Source organism: Neocloeon triangulifer, unplaced genomic scaffold (genome assembly GCF_031216515.1).
Source record: "Neocloeon triangulifer isolate White Clay Creek 2 clone unplaced genomic scaffold, ASM3121651v1 ptg000009l, whole genome shotgun sequence".
Classification (NCBI taxonomy): Eukaryota; Metazoa; Arthropoda; class Insecta; order Ephemeroptera; family Baetidae; genus Neocloeon; species Neocloeon triangulifer.
This window is the reverse complement of record NW_026775551.1, coordinates 268,397-288,579: the sequence shown is the minus strand read 5'-3', so window position 1 is coordinate 288,579 and position 20,183 is coordinate 268,397. Positions and strand designations below refer to the sequence as shown.

The 20,183-nt window shown below is 40.5% G+C and overlaps 1 protein-coding gene across 5 annotated transcripts in view; it reads right to left on the bottom strand.

The window, feature by feature from the left end:
- LOC132195120 (polypyrimidine tract-binding protein 1) overlaps positions 1-20,183 on the bottom strand; it is a 112,644-nt gene that overhangs the window by 54,706 nt on the left and 37,755 nt on the right. For 3 of the 5 annotated variants that reach the window (XM_059616887.1, XM_059616888.1, XM_059616889.1), the window contains exon 3: positions 14,203-14,262. The exons of 1 other annotated variant lie outside the window; for it this stretch is intronic. In XM_059616887.1, coding sequence (XP_059472870.1) covers positions 14,203-14,262 — 60 coding nt within the window. Of the gene's footprint in view, positions 1-3,935; positions 4,320-14,202; positions 14,263-20,183 lie in introns of those variants that run through there. One more of the 5 variants, XM_059616891.1, reaches the window with a different exon arrangement.

The following is a 20,183-nucleotide window of genomic DNA, read 5'->3' as shown; positions in this document are numbered from 1 at the left end:
GGAAAAAATACTGTAACCGCTCTATATCGTTATGTAACATCTTTGAGGTTGGTACCTGAATTTGTTAGTTTTTAAGATTTTAATTTTTATTTTAAAATGGTGTTTTTTCAATTTGCTGATTTTTTGTATTTTTTCTTGCTCATGAAATAAGGTCACAGACCGTGACCGAAACTGGTAGAGCCGTTTGTTTTTGAAAACAAAAACAATTTTTTTGCAACGAGGAAAAGTCCGATTTCTTCATTTCCATGATCATCTCCTCCAGTGTCAACTTCTTCAAACAAATATAAAATATGTAATGTAGTTAAATTATTGAAAAGAACCAGATAGTCCAGTGGGACGTAATTGTACCAGGAAAACTGTGCATATCTCTCGATTCATGGGAAAGAGACACAATCAGAAATTGGCGGGGTTTCTCTTTTAGTCCGAGTCTATCAGCGAATGGACTGAATTTTAAGAACAATTTGGTTGAAAAAAAGAAAGAAACTCTCTTTGTCGGCGAGTCAGAGGGTTGCAACATGGACATCTGCCTTGATGGTTGGCAGACGAATTTGAAAAAAAAGCGAGACGACAGACAGAAGAAGGAAACTAGAGCACAACAAGAATTCGGCCCGGCGTTCTTGGAGATCGCCGCGATGTCTGGAAACACTGAGGAGCGCCGCTCTTACCACGCCTACACAAGCTTCCGTCATGCTTTGAATATTATTAATTATGGTCAAAAAAGAACCGCCGCTTATCTGCAGTCACCACAAAGGAAAAGTGATTGACGAGCGCGCGCGAAAAATTCAAATGAGCCGTTGCGGGAAACCACCGTCTTATCTCAATTTGGTGCAGGAAAAATAAAAGCGTGATAGTGGCCAAAGTTTTTTTTTTTACTTTCAAAAACACCGCAGCAACAATTCCTTGTTCGCTGATTCGATATTTTTCCGACGTAAATATGAAAACATGGCGTCTTTTTCTTGCCTCTTTACCTGTTGCCAAAGTAGCCGGGGGTGCAACGCCCGTAAGCCCTGCCGGCATTCGAGCAGCGAGAAATGGATCGACTTTGAAAAATGCACGCCGTGTATCCTGCCAGGGGAGCCTAAGCCCATAATGCGCTCTCGCACCGAAGGAACACAACGACGTTCACAAGTTTTGGTTACATCCACTTTGTGTGTTGTGCTGGATAAAAAAAAATCAATCGCGAAGATTGTCAATTTTTAGGCCCGAGCGCCGCCTGCGAATCGGCTTCAATTTCTGTCACTCTCAGGAGCGCGATTTTCCTCTCGTAAAAACCCAACAAAAGTAATTTGCGCTGCTTCTTTTCGACGAGAATTGGCAGTTAAGCAAGCCCCCGTATTTTATGACCATTTTATTTTTCTCTAATTTGATCGAGCTCTCGCCTCGTGAATGCGATTAGATAGGAATTTAAATAAAATGAAGCAGGAAGCAGACAGCGTTGCCACTGATAATATAAAGCATGGTTTTAAATGTTTCAAACACTTAATGTATAAAATGGGTGTAAAATAAACTGAATGAAAAAAAATGTTTTATATTTTTCATTATATTGTCTCAACTTTTCTCTGTAAAAGAAAGAGTAAAATAAATACCACCTTTTGCAACTTATTGCTCTAGCGAATCTTTTCCTAATTTCAATCAATTTCCTGTATTATTTTGAAATTAAATTTTATAAAATGATTTCAAATTTAATTCCTATTTTACACTATTTTATTATGATTAAATACCAACATTAGTTTTATGTTGAGTTTGAAATATTTGCCGATTACAAAATATTCTTCTGAATACTAACAAGAAGAATCATCCAAAAGTATATTTCAAACGTTCCTGCATATAATTCTAAAAAATTGTACATTTACTTTACTGCTAAAAAGATGCTAATCAAAATTTTAAGTGAAGTATTAGCTCATTAACAAGTTATAGGGCCCAAATTAATTTCCGATTAACCGAGTCGGATATTGCTTGCGCCGTGCCATTTTAATTTGCAATCAAGCGAAATTCATTTGCATGCAGGCGAGTGCAGCTCGTTTCAGGATCTGTGCGTCCGTCCAAATATAGCCCAACGAATGATCGATACAGGAGCAATTTGCGATTCTCCGAGCAAATTATGGAGCCATTCCGACGCCAAGCCGGCGTACGTGTAAATTCGGATATGACCAATGATCCCGGCGGCCGGTCAGGTGGCAGGGGTGCATGTAACGTAAATTAATTTGCCGGCCGGCCGGAGGCACCCAATCACACGGATATTGGACACTCAGTTCACAGCGGGACTAAAATTCAATCGATCAGCTCCGAACAATCGCCTAATTAATTAGTAAAAATCGGCCAATTTGCAGCTCCCGTATCCACCGATGGCTGCAGTGTCACGTTGGTTTTTCTAGTCATTTCAGAACGCCACTTTCTAATCAAACATTTTATGTTCTGACGTCACGACTCTTTTTGTCAGTTTTTTGGCCACTCATTGCAGCCAAGGAAGAGAATGAATGGCTCAAGCAAACACCGAGGACCATTTTGAAAGTAGGCTCTCTGCGGCGGAGAAGATGAAAATCGGCCAGACGCTGGCTGCATTCCGTCTTATTGTTAGTCATTCGGGCCAGCAGCTCGCTTAATTCGCGCATTATTTCCAGCCGGCGCGCCGCACCAAACGCTTTTTGCCTCTGTGCAATTTTTTTCACACACTCCCCAGTGCAAAATTAAAAGATGAAAATATTTTGCTTATATCCAGGCCGCGCGCATTAATCCCTCCCGGCGCAATTGTTTTTGGAGAAAATGGAAATTTCGCACCCTCGTCGTCCTCTAATCACTCTTTGTTCGGTTTCGCCCGCCGCGGGGCACGCACCAACAGTCGTCGCTACAAATATTGTGGCTGAGCCTTTGCATGCCCCTGAAGGCTGAGAGATATTAACAGGGCTGCTGCGTGTTTCGTTCTCTTGCTCGCTCGGAAAAAGCGGCGATGGTAATTTTTTTTTTGTGCGTGAGAGAGAGAGAGAGAGAGAGAGAGAGAGAGAGAGAGAGAGAGAGAGAGAGAGAGAGAGAGAGAGAGAGAGAGAGAGAGAGAGAGAGAGAGAGAGAGAGAGAGAGAGAGAGAGAGAGAGAGAGAGACGCGGAGGAAAAAATCTATTGTTACACGGCATTATCTTTTTTATTCAATTTTCCCAGCTGGAAACAAACGAGAGCCGGGTAAATAAGTAAGCAGGTAATTTCTTTATCTTATCTTTTCCGCTTTCCCCGGCGATTGCATTTTCGCTTAAGTAAGAAAGACGAAAATAAAAAAAGCGGCTTAAACACGACCCAAGACAAGACTGCCGAATAAGGACATCCTCCGCCTGCTTATTGTTTGCCGAGCGGATCCATTTGCGGTGCACAACATTATTATTTTTTGTCGGACCGCAAAGACGAGTACAACATATAATATAAAAGCAGAATGGCAACGCTGGGCCGCCAAATCTGTAAATTATAATTTTTACGGCACGTACGTGTAATGAGAGAAAAAAATATTGTGTATCGCGAAACCTGGGTGCCAGGGTATTAGTGTGCAGAGGGTTGTGGGGCTGGCGCGCGTTCGTGGCATCGATTTTTTGAATAAGCGGCGGCAACCGCTCCACACACCAACAGGCCAGCAGCGGCTTCCATGCCAAGGAAAATTTTATCAAACAAATGGCCTTCGCGGAATTCTGCAATTTCCATTTATCAAATATTAATTTCTCTTTGCGACGCGCAAAGGCAACACCGCCTAGTGGCAAAAATATTACACGAAATCCCGCGAATTTCTAAGAGTTTTTCAAAAGTTGCTGAAATTATTTCAACTCGGTTAAATAGTTGCAGTCATCGGGGGAGACTAATTGCGGATTGGAAGGGGGCGGGGGTCGGATCCACCTGTGGAGGCGGCAGTCGGGGCACCTGTTGCGGCCCCCACGCCGCCTCCAGTGGGTTTTACTCACCATTTCGGAGGCGGGATGTTGCTCTGTCAGGGCCAGGTGGCGGTCGGGGGAGGTCGAGGGGGCGGACAGGCTGACGACGACGAAGCCCGGGTTGAAAAGCAGTGGCAGTGGCGGCGGCGGCGGAGGCGGCGGCGGCGGGGGCGGCTGAAAGAGGGCGCTAGCGCATTGGCCGCACACGAGGAAAGATAGAGGAGGCGGAGGAAAGAGGTGCCGGGGCGGCCCCTGCAGGATCGGGCCGGACGCGCTCGCGGAGGCCTGGAGGCGGCTATTTTCTCGGAGGCTGGGGGCCGCTCTCTGAACAAGGGGAGAGACAGAGAGAATGCGCAGAGTCTCGCTCTCGAGCTGCCTGCTGCCTCTCGCCAACGACTGACTGTGCCGCTGGCGAACGCCGGCCGAGCCTCGGCCGACCCACCACGCACCGTTGCCGCGCACCTCGCTCGCTCAGCCACCGGTGCTTTTTTTCCCGACTACCGGTTTCCATCTCCAGCGCAGCATCGCGCCCAGCAGCAGCAGGTTGCCGCACGTGAGCCCCAGATTTTCCAGCTCCCTACATTTACAGCCCCCAGTATTATGTGTCCGTGTGTACGTGCACGAGAAATGAAAATTTCGACGCTAAGCGCCGCAGCCGCTGCTAAATCAACAATAGCAAATTTCGTATGTTTGTTTTCGCTTTGACGCCGACGGCGCTTGTTGCGAAACTTTTACTAAATATATCGACACGCAATGTTCTGGACGCGAGAGTTTGAATGGGAAACGCGACGCTCTGGAAAATGGAATTGGATTCTCTCGCACTTGGTGCTCTTTTTGCAGAGGCTCAAAGGGGGGGGGGCTTAATTTGATACTGGAAAGTCAAGCGCAAATGTGATGAAATTTTTCGGATACAATTTTATTTATAAACTGAAATGAAAAATGAGATTCATCAATTAAGAATTTTAGGCAAAACATTGCTGAGCTTATCAGGGGAAAACTTGGTTTGGATCTTTACTCATGAAATTTTTTAAATTAAAATTAGGAAATTTTTATTCTCACAATTCTTTCAATCCTTAGCTGCAAAAGAAATTTGTTGACCAACATCTGCTCTTAGAAGACTTTTATATTTACTTCAAACATCTTTACTTCCATTTTAAATTAGTAAAAATAAGATTTATGCATATAAAATATAATATATGATAGGAGAGTTCTTTCAGTTGGATACATTGTGATATCTCTCTTCAATTATCATGTACTATGTTGCAAATGGGGCGCGTCGCACTGAGTAATTGCATCGTTGCGACGTCTCATAAGTCAATAAAGAATAATAATAATATTGCATTGTATTTATTTCACGACCGAGAGTTGATATATGAAAATTTGAGTCGGCTTTTCTTTGATGGGTTTTGTGAGTTGTTTATTGTTTCAGAAAAAAATATCCTGCTAGACAAAAATTCTTTGTAAATATATTTTTTTACCAAATTTTTTCAAAAATTGGTCAATAATTATTGTTGTAAATATTTTGCCAAATTTAATTTTTATAATAATTTTGGTCAGAATAGAGAAGCGTTTATATATTTTGAGCGTACCTTTCTCGGTGGAGGTCGAGAGGAGACTGCATTATTTTTCGTTTGGTTTTTCAGGTAAAATATATTTTTGTGGAAAATGCATTGTATTCATTCGTCGTAACGCAGGATGTTGTTTTTTCTTGATCAATAAACTCGCAGAACCGATCGAGAAAAAGCGGATTTTGAATTGAAATAACCAAAAATATAAATTATCTTCGAAAAAAATAAATTTTAAGAAATGTGTTACCTTCTTTTATTTGAATTTTCACTAAATTATTTTCTGGTATTGTATGATGAAATATAACTAACAAATATAAAAACTTATTTGTTCTGAATGACGCATTTTCACAGTGCACTTTCTTTCATTCTAAGTACCACGTACCTTTTTGTTAAATTAAGGCAGCGCATTCAAACTAAATTGCTAAGAGATGTATATTTCGCCCATATTCAAAGTCATTTACTATACTCAACTGTAATTTGGGGTGGGTCGCCTATGTTGGAAAAAGTTTTCATTGCTCAAAAGAGAGTTATCCGTGCGATGGCAGGTAAAAGATACTGGAAGGCATTGACACCTGTCGAGTCTTGCCGGCCACTTTTTGAAGAATTTCAGATCCTGCCAGCCTTCTCTGTGTACGCCTTTGAATGTGTTAAATTTTACAAAAAGTATCCTGAATTGTTCCTCAAAAATTCTGAAAGCAAGGTGCACCAGAATCGCAGTACTCGAAATAAACCTATAGCGGAGCAAGACTTATTTGTCAAACCAAACAGACTGTTGCTGACTGCGCAGTCCCCTCACATCATGATCCCTAGAATTTTCAATCATCTTCCCGATAGAATCAAAAGCATTGATAGTTATCAAGTGTTTAAGAAGGAATTGGAATTAATATTCTACGACAAAATGTTCTATGACGTGCATGAATATTTTTTGTGTAAAATTGTGTGAACTGAATTTTAAATGTATTTTAAATTTAGTAAGTTGTATTATAGTTATATTGAGATATAGCTGTATTACAGTGACCTATTCCAAAGATTATTTCTGTACATATGTTGATCTACACAGAATAAATATTATCTGAATCTGAATTTCTCAAGAAATAACATAAAAAGCATTTTTACAGCGACCATCTTGAGAAGGGAAAACTGGAAGAGAAAATTCACCGCGACAATTTGACTCGTGGAAAAGCAAACCTTGATCTTGCAGGCCTCACTAACTCCATCATCAAAAGTGCCAGCCGTCAATTAATTGGGAAGCGGAATGTTATGTAAAATGCAACAGGTTTGTGGCGCGGTTCGGCGGCGAAGAAACGACGCTGCGCGCAATCGAACGCCAACTCGTGGCGGCTCGCAATTACAGAGCTGCGAGTTTAAATTCGTCGTCGACCAACAATTCGTGCAATTATGCAAGTTTCAGGTGTGTACGGAGGAGAGCAAAGCAGTACGGGGCGCGAGTTTATTGATTCGGGTCGTGCAGCAGCAGGCGGAGTGAGAGCAGTGCGGTGGTGGGCTTGGGAGCGCGACCAGTTTTTAGAGGGCTCTTTGCTTTGAGAGCAGCAGCCTCGCACATTACCACCGCATTAGCATAGGTAATTATCAAAATTGCACATGTGATCCTCGATTGTGAGCTGGCCTTTCGCTCGGCGGCGCACAAAGCTCCACCAGGGCGCCTGCGGCGATGCATTCGAATATTGTTATTATGCCGGGTGACGCTGCACAAACGGATTGCAACCCAACAGATCGGACCGTGTGTGCATTTGCAAATTGATTAAAAGCACTGGCAGCGCCGTGTTTGCAAAGAGCAAACAACGCCGGCTGCGAATTTGTTTTCGCTTTGAATGATTGCTGCTGCTGCTACTGCACGCTTTTTTCCTCAAATGCACAAACGGCGAGAGCGTTTCCATCCCTTTTTTGCTGTTGACAGAAAGATGTAATTTTTGACGCTTGATCAACTGCCCACGCAGATTTGCAAGCGTGCTCGGAGCCGCTTTTCGAACAGGCAGAATTCGAAAATTGAAATATTTGGGCTGTGATGGACGCTACTTTGCAGAGTTTTGGTGTTTGGTTTCTGTGAAAAGGGAAGCCGGTGAAAATCAGGAGAAATTCTAGTACATGAAAAAAAAATCAATTTTCCTGCTAAACTTTGAACCAAAATTAAATTCCATTAGAAATATTCAAATATCACGAATACAGGATCTCTTACCGCAAACTGAATTTATTTTTGTTATGGGATTTCTGTAATGGTTTCTTTTTCTAAGACAAAGTCAATTTTCAAATAAAAACCGCAGCATCACTTCTAACTAATAAGGCAACCTTGATGCAAATTGTTTGGACATGCCAATTTACTTTCAAATTGAAAAATCTAAATTAATTATTTAAAAAAATTAAGATTTATGCATTTTAATTCCTTTTCTGAGCATATTTTTTTAAGTTTTTTACAGCTTCAACATGAATATTAAAAAGTTTACAAAATTTAAAAATTAGATTTGATAATTAAATCTTTGAACAATTAAAAATTTAAAATAACAGTCGAAGAAGTCACGTTTTGTCTTTTCCCATATAAAGGTGGTACTGATCACAGTTTTTGTCTTGTAATCTACACACGCAAGGGAAGAAAGTATTACAATTGGTATTACAATTTTAGTTTATTGTAAACCAAACATTAGAAGATTACAAGTCAGGGGTTTGCATAAGATTATACTGACTGTTTTTTTTAATTGTTTAGTGATTTAGATTATTTAAATTGTTTTTATTGCTAATTGTTTAATAATTTATATTGTTTGACTTATTTATATTGTTAATGTGTAATTGTTTAAAACAATGCAGGTTGGCTTACACACGGGTTTTATTTTATTTACAACAATTCTTAGAAAAGGTAAATAATTAAAGATGCAGGTTTAAAGTTATTTTCGTATGCTCTGATTCAAGTCCTTTTCATCCTTTGAAGAGCCAACTTATGCACATAAATATGACTCTGACGCATTTTTCCAAGAAAAACGTGGAAATAAAAGCTTCCGACGCGAGTCACCGTTGCGACAAGCCTCTTTTGCATTCCAAATGCAGCATGCAAATCAACACAGGTCACATTTGAATATGCAGCCGGATTGGCATCCGCAGCGACTCAAGAGCAAAAAAGATGCTCTTGTGTGTTTTTATTTCTGTCGCTAGTATTGATTTTTTTGTAGGCGGCAACAGAGAGCAACAGTTGATTAAAAATGCAAAATGGGACTCGAGGGTTAAAAATTTATCTCTCATTTCCGTCGATTAATTTGAAGAGGGCATTTGAGCGAGGAATTCGGCTCTACGAGATAATCATTTTGATGAGGAGCTCTTGATTTCGTGCCCGGCTCACCTACCTGTTAAGCACCGGTGCTTAAAACTACCGGTTGCAGGTGAGTCACCCCCGAGAGTGCGAGGCACCGCCCCCGCCCCTGCACGCGCAGCCGCCCCTGCGCTCGGCCTCCGCGCGGCCCCCGCCGCCTGCCTGCCCCCGAGAGCAACCCTTTGCAGGGGTCGTCAAATATTTCATCGTGGGCAGCTCCATCCCCATCCAAAGGGAGGATTTTGATCGGGCACGACAGCACGGTTGATTTTGCCGCTGCTTGCTGGCTCTGTTATTAATTATTTATAAGCTGCCTGCAAATTGAAATTACTGCCGACGGACGGTTTTTGCATAATTTGCCGGACCGTGCGACGCTCGCAAATTACAAGTGCGTGTGCCTTTCCGCGCACAAACTGCGATTGAAAAACGAGGCGGGTTTGTTGTTTGCCAGGCAATTCCGGCGCGCGAAATCATCGCGATTCGTCGAGACGGACTTCATTGGTTTATTGCCATTAGTGCTATTTACTGTGTTCGGCGACTTCCACCTGTTAAAACTCTAACAAGTGTCTGCCTTGGAGAAGGGAAACAGCTCGTCGCTCTGCTAAAAGAAAAGAAAATCAAGTTTTGCTGCAGGAATTGAATTGCGTTCAATTTCATTTCTTTCAAATTAATTTAATGTAAAAAACAATTTGATGGTAACTGACAAATACGAAACAATTTGACAAATACGAAACAATTTGACAATAAGAAATAAATTGAAATGAACAAGCATTACAATTAAAACAGTTTGCTTCAAATTTGATCGTTTTTTCGTGGAAATCTAAAATATATTAATTTCTCTTTATTTCCTTAATTATGATTTTAGTTTCAAATTATTTTATGCACTATAATGTAATAATCTGCCTTGGAAAAAATGTTACAACCGCATTTGATGCGGCATTATATAATTAGTCGCTCATTTTCCCCAAAAATTCCAAAAAGAGAAATGCCTGTGGAAGGTGGTAAGTCGCCTTTGTGATCTCACAAAGCCCGGCCGGTGTACCTAACACCGCTTACATAACTCATTCTTGCAGGCGAATTTCCCACACGGGCGCAGAAAAGGCGTGGGAACGCCCGCCGCGGTCAATTAAAACGCCAAAACCAGCGAAAAACACAAAACACGAAACAAGCAGCCGAGTGAGGCGAGGCAGGAAAAGTTAATTAATCATTCAGCGCGTTCCCATTTGTTTGCAATTAGCGGCGGTGAATACAAATTCGGCGGGATGGATAAATTTTATTTCGGTTCGAAGCGGCAGCGCCGAGCTCCGAGTCGCTTGGTTGGTGAATGCGTGACTGGTGATGCTCACGACTCGTCCAAGGCCGCTTTTTCCTTTGTTGGCCCAAGGTCCAATGCAATTACCTCAGGCATACCAGAGTGCGTACTACACCGCGGCGGCGGCCGCCGCCGCTGCTGCCAACAGGTGCACCGCCCCCAACATCCACCGGGCCACTCTCTCCTCGCAGTGATATCCTGTGTTAGTGCTTAAACTTTTTCTTCGGCCCGTCCGACTTTGCTCGCTCGCCGAACGGTGTCGCTGCTGATCACTCTCGCAGCCTTGCAACCAACTCACATTTTGGGATCGATTTATTTCCTTGATAAGACAATGAGCCGAATAAGCCATAGGCTGACCAAACGAAAATTGCCAATAGAAATACTAGTTTATTGAGTTTTTATGATAAATCAAGTTTTTTAATATTTCAATCTAATCTAATGTAATAAAACATTTTTTTATGTTTGTTCAGTCATAGCACTGCAAATAGTGGCAAAAAAGTTTAAAACCTAAGGAAATAATCATGCAGTTCTTTTAATTATTGACAGGGCTAAAAATTATGAAACTTCTTAACTAATCTTTTATTGCTTCCCATTCGTAGGTTGTAGATGTAGAGTTCTTATTTTTTTTTTAAATATTGAATTTATCAAACAACAACAACAAAATGATCAAATTTTCTATTTCGCGAGAAATAAAACGAGATGGCCAGCAATGAACTTTTCCATTTTTCGGTCGACGCGAGAGAGGACATTCTATTAGGAGGGCAAAGATAGATGGTAAAGTAACTGTGTGTATTTGTCCGCGGGCGTGAAATCGAGCACGTCCCGGGGTAAGCGAGAACTTTTATGGCGACGGGAGCGAATTGGCGCAACGCGCAGTAAAAAGCCCCCGCGCTAAGCCGTCCATCGGTTTTGTGAGCTTTCAGCGAATTGGCGCGGGTGAAATTTTCGAAACCGGCCGATCGACGGACGGACGGGCGATGCAGCTGCGACGCAAATCCAGCCTACAATTTTGCCCATCTTTTATTTACACTCGGTAATGGCTGCAAATCGTTCGCAGGTCCTTTTAAATTGTGAAACATTTTTTCCCCAAATGGCCGCTCTCGATTATATGAACGGGGGAAAATGTTAAACGACCTCCCTGCCGAGGCGTAATTTTCCGAATCGGTGCATTTGGATGTAAAAAAAAAATGAAAATAAAGAGTATATGGAAGTCTGTTCCCAGCAGTGGTGGCGAGAATGATTAATTGGGCTAGGGGCGCACCTGGCAGGCGGAATTGTTGTCTCTGCACGCTAATGGCTTATTTATTTTCGCCAAATAAATAAAGTGGCTCGAATTTTCGTGTGAAAGAGAGAGAGCCGGGGCACATCAATCATGTTACGCACAGAGTTGCATTATTGCGAGAGAGCGAGAGAGTGTGTTTGTTCCAGCCAAGCCGCAAATTGATTTTACCACTGGCAACAGCCACACGCGCAACCGATCCACCCCCGGGCACCCCCTCGCACCGTTGTAAATAATAAAAACGGCCACCCACCTTTCTCGGCAAATATTTTCTCATTTTCTCTCGCTTTCACACAAAAGTGAACAAATATATTCCATCATCCGTCGCGAGGCGGCAGAAAGTTTATTTCCGCGACGACACAGATCGAATTTTCTCTTATTTATATTTTAATATTTGGAAACGCCGCCAGGATTTATTTAGTCATCTGCCGACGAAAATAAGGAAATATTCATTGCACTCGGCAATAAAGAAGAGTCGTGCTGGACGGGCGCCAATTTTTTCGAGGCTGCACCGCGAAGCGCCCCGGATTCTTCTTCTTGCATGCTGACCCAGCCTATTAAATATTTAATCCGAGACGGAAATAGAGAAAATAAAAAATGATGATAACGTCTCCAAGCGGGTTGTGTACAAAACTTGACCGGATGTTTTCTTTGGCTTTTTCACTTCAAATAAGTTTTCCGCCAAGCAAGAAAAGCGAAATATATAGGTGAGCAAAAACAACGGGCCGATCAAAGAAGAAGACGTAACCGCGCGGACAACTTCAGCCCGTCAAATCTGCTTAGTGGTCGCCGGCCCGAAAGTTTAATCTTTATCCGGGACAGGCCAATAGGCAGTCCGCTCTCCTCCGCCGCTCGGCCGGTTGCCTAAACACCTGCACTTTTGGCTCGACAGTGCCTCGTCCAGAGAAGAGAGAAAGAAGAGCTTCCTCGACTGAAAGACGGACGGACAGTTGCAGCCAACTTGGCGTCGACCCTCTTTTCATCCGACCGAAAAGCTTTACTTTCGAAGGTCCTCAAAGTGGTGTGCGGACGATAGTTTTTCCGGACGATAGTTTTTTTCTCAAAACGGACAATAGTACAACGCGGCGTTGCCACATAGTGCGCGCGCATTTTGAAATGAAGTGGCGGGAAATGGATGCGTTCAGCGGCTGTCACATGCAATTAAGGAGTGAAGTTTTTTTATTATTCCAGAATATGAAAGTTATAAAGTATTTAATTTTAATTTAATTTTAACTTCTTTAATAAAAATACTTAAAATATGAAAAGAAAAAAAAACGGAAAAGAGTGATTTTAATCTATTCATAGGACTGAAGTCACTGAAGTATTTTTTTTCCTGAATAATATACCTAAAAATATTAAATTTTATTTTAATTTTAACTTCTTTAGTAATAATAAATAAATATTATATTTAATATTATACAAAAATAGAATAGATGGATAATGGATAGACTTTGTCGTACGAAAAGACATATGTCAAAAAATCTGGCGAAGTTCCGACCAGAAGGAAAAATCAGATTTACAAGAGGCTGCAAAGTCGCCTGAAAAACCTCTGTGAAATATACTCCCTCGGAAACCAACTACCAAGCACTTACCTTCGGAAAGTGGCTCGTAACATTAACTTGGCTAGGTAGATGAATGCGCATTATTGTGACAGGATGAAATTTAATATAAGTGTAAGAGTAATGACAAGAAAATAAAAAAAATTCTTAGAAAAATGTAAATTTTTTATCATTAATTTAAAACAATTAACTTTTATTTTTACATTTAAAAAAAAATAACTTTTTAATAATTAACTATTATTAAAGAGGTTAAAATTAAATTAAAATTAAATACTTTATAACTTTCATTTTCTGGAATAATAAAAAACTTCACTCCTTAATTGCATGTGACAGCCGCTGAACGCATCCATTTCCCGCCACTTCATTTCAAAATTCGCGCGCACTATGTGGCAACGCCGCGTTGTACTATTGTCCGTTTAGAGAAAAAAAACTATCGTCCGGAAAAACTATCGTCCTAGCACCCCTCAAAGTTGTGGCGGAGAAAAATTAAATCACGTTTTTTTACCTTTTTTCAAAATTAGAAAAATATAGAATTAAAAAAAAAATCAGAAAATTGGATTTTCTAATTATTTTACAATTAAAATTATAAATCAATACCCCAGAAAAAATGTTGACAAATAGAGGAATTTCGGAATTTGGCCTCTTTGTGAATTTATGCGCGCTTTTCCTCTTTGCCATCAAAATTTATTTGAGCCGAAACAATAACATTATATTTTGCTTTGTTTTCACCCGTAGCTGTTTTGTGTGCCCTTCTTTGTCGGCCGCACGCATTATGGGCTCTTTTTTAGCGACCTCCACACACAAGAGGAGAGACAAAAGTGTATGTTTGTGTGTGGTGCGGTTGGAGGCTTTTTTAATCAGCTGCCGCTTGTCAAATGACTGCTGGGCCGCCGGGTCAAAGGGCGGCGCGCACACATCAAAGCAATTGGCTTCCGATAAATTCAATTAAATTAATCCGCCTCCTCGCCAGATCCATCTCCCCGTGTACGTGGCAAAAACACGCTCGCGCTTTGCGTCACGTTTGTGTTTGCCGCGACGCTTTACGGCTCAGGTGTGTTTAAACAAAACTCGGCGCGGAAAACGAGTGCCGAAGGAAAACAATTCACTCTTTGATGGACGAGGAGTTGTGATTGTTACGAACTCGGCGACGGCGGTTCATTCGAGAAAAGAGAGACGAATCTGGTTCCACTTTAACTTGTGCAGAGGTTCTGCCTTAAGTGAAAAGTTTCGTTCCTGTTTCGCGAGATTTACTGCTAATCCTACCTTTGGGGGGCGCATGACGCTGTGCAAATAGTCGCTGGTGTGCTCTGCGTACTCCCTTACCTGCAACATATTAATCGAACACATTAAAACTTTATAACTGGCAAACTTTTAATTATTATTGATCACAGAATGTTTGATTGCAGAAAAAAATGAATGGAAATATCACAATCAAGGGTCAAAATAATTGCAAACGCATAGATAAATTTTATTGAAGAAATTGGCACTCAAAGAGAAGATCATGGAAGTGAAAAAAACTGTTTTTCCGCATTGGAAAATTTTATTTTTATATAAATACAAAACGGCTCTACCAGTTTCGGTTTCGGTCTGAGGCCCTATTTCATGAGCAAGAAAAAACAAAGAAGTTTTTCAAAATGGAATTCAAACCATGGGTTGTAACAATTTGATGACTAAACATCATTATAATAATATAAAAAAAAATCAGCAAAATTAAATCTCCACTTTTAAAGATTTAAAAACAGTCTTGTTTTTAAATTTTGCTGACTTTTTCTTGCTCGTGAAACAGGACCGCAGACTGTGAGCAAAACTTGTAGAGCCATTTTGCTTTTTAATAAACAAGACAAAGCTCGCTTTCTTTACATCAAACATAGTTTGAATGTTTTCATTCTTGCTGGAATTTTATGTGTTTTTAATATGCATAGATTTTTAATGAATTGAGTTATTTTTTTTTTACATTTTAATTTTTACATCCCGAGTAGCCTTATCAACCCAGCCTACCTTATCGCTTTCATAAAAATATAAAAAGTTAGACCATTTTTATAAAATTTACTTAAAAGAGCTATAAATTATTTTAACTGTTGTTTTTTTTTTCATTTTCTGGTAGAATTTCAAGATCGAGGGATTCATAGTGATTTGAATTTTAAAAAAAACCGCTTTTCCTCGATGGGTTTTGGGAGTTGTTAATTGTTTAAAAAAAAAGCAATATCCTGCTCTACATGTTTCGACTCCAGGCTGCAGCCATAATTTCTGAAGTGTGAAATAATTTTTGACAAAAATTAGTACAAAAATCAATCTCTTAAAATATTTTTCTTTCAAATTAACAATTTTTCTGTGAATTTTTTTTTTTATCTCACATAATAAACAACTAATAACCAAATCACGAAACCCATTGAGGAAAAGGTTATTTTTAATTCAAATCACCATGTTTTTTACTTGTTCATTAATTATTTCTGTGATAAATTTCGTCATTTAAAATACTTCAGTAAAAATCTTACAGAAAATTTAAATTCGATCAATTTATTCTCTTGAACCAAGTTGTAAAGAAGATGGAGAAGATATATTCAAGTTTAGCTAGCTCTAAGGTGTTGAATTTCGGGTCAAACTGCAGGCCGGAGATTGAGTTTCGGTTCGCTGCTCGGAGGGGGGTGTGAGAGAGTCACTTGTTGGACTTGCGAAAGCGATCTTCGGAGAGAGCAAGAAGTTTGCACTCGGTGGCCACGCTCGGCCAGCTAATTTCTGAACAAGCGAGGTGTGTTTGCGTTGCTTTGTTTGCGGCCGGGGGGAGCCAAAGAAAAACATCAACTCAATTACAATGCTGGCCAACCGAGCGAAAAATTGTCCTCGGCAGTTCGGAATTTTTAGATGCGCGCGAATCGATCGCAGCTCGAGAGCGGCGGCGGCGACGGGTAAGTCCGTGCGCGCTGCCGTGAAGCTGCAGCCGGCGCTCTTTCGCTAAGGGGATTACTCAAAAACTAACTTTCAATCCGCTTACGGTCGACGACTCAAATTATTGCAACTCTTTCCGCTGTTTATTTATTAACCACACCTCCGGGCCATTATGAGCAGAATGACTCTTTTTGCGCGCGCCTTTTTTTCCACCAGCAAAAAATTATTCTTGATCTTTACTTTCGATATTTCGCCTCTTTTCCGCTCGCACAAAATTCTGCAGCACCTGTTCGGAATCGTAGCAGGCGTGCGAACTCTTGCAGACGGCGCGGGGGCAGCCGATCAGAAAATTGAGCAGGTCCCCTCGGAGCCAGGCTGTCCCACTGCCCGCAACAGTGCATTAATCTCGCTGGCATGCAGCTGCACATTCCGAACCACGTCTTGCAGAAAACATTCGGACCGATGTATGTAACGGTTATTAAAAAATTCTTCAGTGGAAAAGTTGCACAATGCTGGGACGACGAAGAAAACAACCACGTTTTCAAAACGGACAAAAAGATCAAAGAGCACGGTTTCATGCCCATCATTAGGCAAGCTGAAGGAGAATAACAAAGCTTTGTTCAAGAATAAGAATGCTCTTTCTTATATAGATGAGATTAAAATTAATAATTTGAACTTCCTTTAGAATTTACAAAAATTAAAAATGTTTAGATCGGTGATGTTTAATCTGAAATAAATCTTTGAAATTTGTGTCGTCTTCATTTACATTAGTTGAGAAACTAAAAATGAATTTTTGTCCATTATCAGACTTTTTAAGAAATCAATATCTTCTTTTAATGGATAATTCTACCAACATGTTGTGCATGATTTTTTACTATTATTTCTGTTCATTTTCCTACGAAATTTATTAAAAGCATAGGATTTTGTAAGGAACAAAAAATTTACTTAATATGTTTTGAAAACCAGTGCTCATCTTCAATTTTTAAAAAAACCGGCTCAAAAGAAGACTTTTTGCTCTACAACGATAACCTGGTACTTTAACAACTAAAATTTGAAATTTTGTGGTAGAAGTTCAAATAGGTAGCTTTGAATAAATTTTTACAAAAAAAAAAAAAAAAAAAAAATGTTAATTTGGAAGAAAAATGTTCCATTTAAAAGGATTCAATCTTGTCAAAATGATTTCACACTTCATGAATTATGGCTGCAGCCAAAACATGTAGAGCAGGATATAGTTTTTCTTTTAAATAATAAACAACTCACAAAACCCATCGAGGAAAATTCGATTTTTGAATTCAAATCACCATAAAATTTGAAAGTTGAGATCTTGAGACCAAAAAATTTGCCTTTTCTTTCGAAAAAAAATGGACTATTTTGCCCATATGAATTATGAATAACATAACATCTTTTACTCTTCCCCAATAGAAATAAAATTTCTTATCCTATCAACATTCTATAAGTAATTGCACTAATGACTTGAGTAATTAAGTATATAAACGTAATTAATTCAACAACTCGGATGCTGATCCGATATTAAGGGGTTACTTTAAGAAATTAGATAAGGATTTGTGGTGCAGTAATTTTTGGATGGATTCCGAGGATCCGGCACAGGTAAGAACACTTTGAGGGCCGCAAGAAAGTCGCCCCCTTTAACGAATCAAAGGATTTTGTGCGCCGCGTGGCGCGGGAACACCGAGATCGCATCTTTAATTCGGCGTTAAGTAACTTCCTTTCTGCTCTTGGCGCTCAAAGGCAAAACGCAATCTCGCTAATGTCAGAGCAAAGTCGGAGTAGCAGAGGAACCGAAAGTTTCTGCGGGCAGAAAACGGTTGTTGTGCAACGAAAAATGTTGTTTCGCCGCGCGTGTATCAGCAGCAGCAGCAGCGGAGTGCGTTACTTGAGGAGTTGCTAGTTTGCGGCAGAGGTCCGCCTTAGGGCTGCCGCAGGATTCAAACAAATGTCAAATTCAAGCAAGAGCCTGTCAGCGCCAAAAATGGGTAATTAAGGGCCGGACTTTGTGCGACGGAGAGTGCTGGGGGCGCTGCGGCATACAACATGGTTGCAGAGAGCGAGGGCACCTTGCTCGCGCGGGCGGTGCACCTGCTCCTTCGCAAGTAGACATTTTTGACGAGGGGAGCCACAGAGAGAGGAATGGAAACTGCAGAGACGAGTTCCAAATCCACACGGGCGGAAAATCGATTTTCATTAAAAGCGAGAGTAACAACTCCTTTGACGGTGGACGACGGATTATTTATGGGATTGGTGGAATTTTTTCCAGATCCGGCCCCACATTAAAGACAAACAAGTGCAGCGTCCTCTATAGACGTCGACTCGGCCCTTTTTCTTTTTCTCTCTCTTTCAAAAAGTAATTAAATTAATCCCGAGTAAAGAGAAAAGAAGAAACTCTCAGCAATTTTCCATTGAGCTAATTGTAAGGCAAATGTGAGGGTCGCCTACATTCATCATAAAAATTCCCTTCATCCAAAAGAAAATTATATAATTTTACAATTCCTTTTGTTATGTAAAAAATTTCAGATAAAATGTTTGGAAATTAAAATATTTAAAAGGAAATTTTCAAGTCAACTTTGGTAAGCTCTTAAATTCAACAGCAATTGCGTTAATAATTCTGATCCTCTTAATCTTGCAAGTCAAATAATGAATTTAGCTGAAAACTTGGCACAGTACGGCGGAGAGTGAATTTAGTGCAAGTGACGGGCTCCCCGAATGAACGCCAAAGTGGCAGAAATGAAATTATCTGTTGACTCTCGCTCGGGCAGAGTCGTAATTTGTTTTCCTTTTGGGGTGCGCGCGAGAGGGAAATTGATTCGGCAAAAGACGCTGCCGCCGCGTTTTAATATTCATATTTGCGCAGTGTGTTAAAATCTTAGTTAACCCTACTTAAGCTCTTCACAAGCCGGCTGCAAAGTTTGTTTTGAAAGAGACGAGCATACTTTGCGAATCCTCTTCATTCGGAGAGGGAATAAGTTTTTCGGGCCCGCACACTTAATTGTAATGTGATTTTTGTTACAAATTACGCGGTGGGCGCGCAGAAATAAGAAGGAATGGCCACGGGGGAGGCGCAGGGCTGGGGTTTCTTGCTCTTATTTGAATAAAATTACGCGAGCGGAAACAATGCGCGCGCGCGTTCCCTTTCTTTCTTTCTTTCTCTCGGCTGTTTTTACCCCGCGTCTTGAGAAACGCAATTTAAAAGTTTGTCAAATTGCGTTTTTCTGCGCGCAAACAAAAAAACGCGTATTTTTGTTGCGGATGTGATGGACGCAGCAGCGGCAGAGGCTTTCTTGGTGAACACTCACTCGCTCGACGGCAGTGTTTTAATCTCGACGCAACCCCGAGCGCATTCTCTCTTGGTGTGCTCGCGATTATTCAATGGCACACATTCATCTCTCGGCAAGGAGGATTTCGCGAAAAATTCCAAGACATCAGGCAGGCAGGGGGAGCGAGCGAGCGGATTTCCATTATCAAAAAACGTCTGGAGGATACGCTCAAAAACTTTTGGCTCACCTCTGCACGTGACAGCCGCGGATTCTGCTCTGTTGTTCAACTCCGGCGGGAAATCTTTTAAATTGCCCTCGATTCCAATTCCGCGGCTTAACAAGCTTCAAAATTATTATGAACACAGCCGCGCCAACGGACAAATAAATTATGCCTAAACTTTTCAGACGCGCAAATTGCTCACCGCGTGGCGCAGTTGTTAATTGCAGTTTCCGTGCAATTAAAAAACTGCGAAACATTAACGAGACTCGAATTTCGGCTCTTTAAATGCAGTAAAAGTATGGCGGCGTTTTACAGAAACGAAAAATAATTGCTACCTAAATTTTTAACCCATTTTCATTTTGGGTTTTGTTTCTGTATTTTCTGTGTTCAAGAATGTTTTCAAATTGAAACGTCAGATCTGATCTATGGACGCTGAAAATTATTTGTAATGACATAAACTTAATTTCTGTAAAACATTATTTTTCCAAAGTTTTAAGATTGATATTTTTTAACATAGAAGATTAAATAAAAAAATCAAGGTAAAAAGTGAGCTTTTGCTTGCAACACGGAAAATGGAGCATTCGGAACGAATGGACTGTATAAATTTTCAACACAACGATTTTATTCACTAATAAAATTCACTTCTGTCAAAATGTCAAGTTGCAAAAATTTCAAAATAAATATTTGCGAAAGCTGCCAACTTGACATATTTTGACTTTCATACATCTGAAGTATCAACTGGAATCCTTGCAACTTATTTTCAAACAAAATGTGACATTCCAAATCACGCCAAAGCCCTTTAAAGATAACAATTCAGGCTTGGCTTTTGTACTTGATGCGCGCTCCACATATTTGGCAGCGCACAT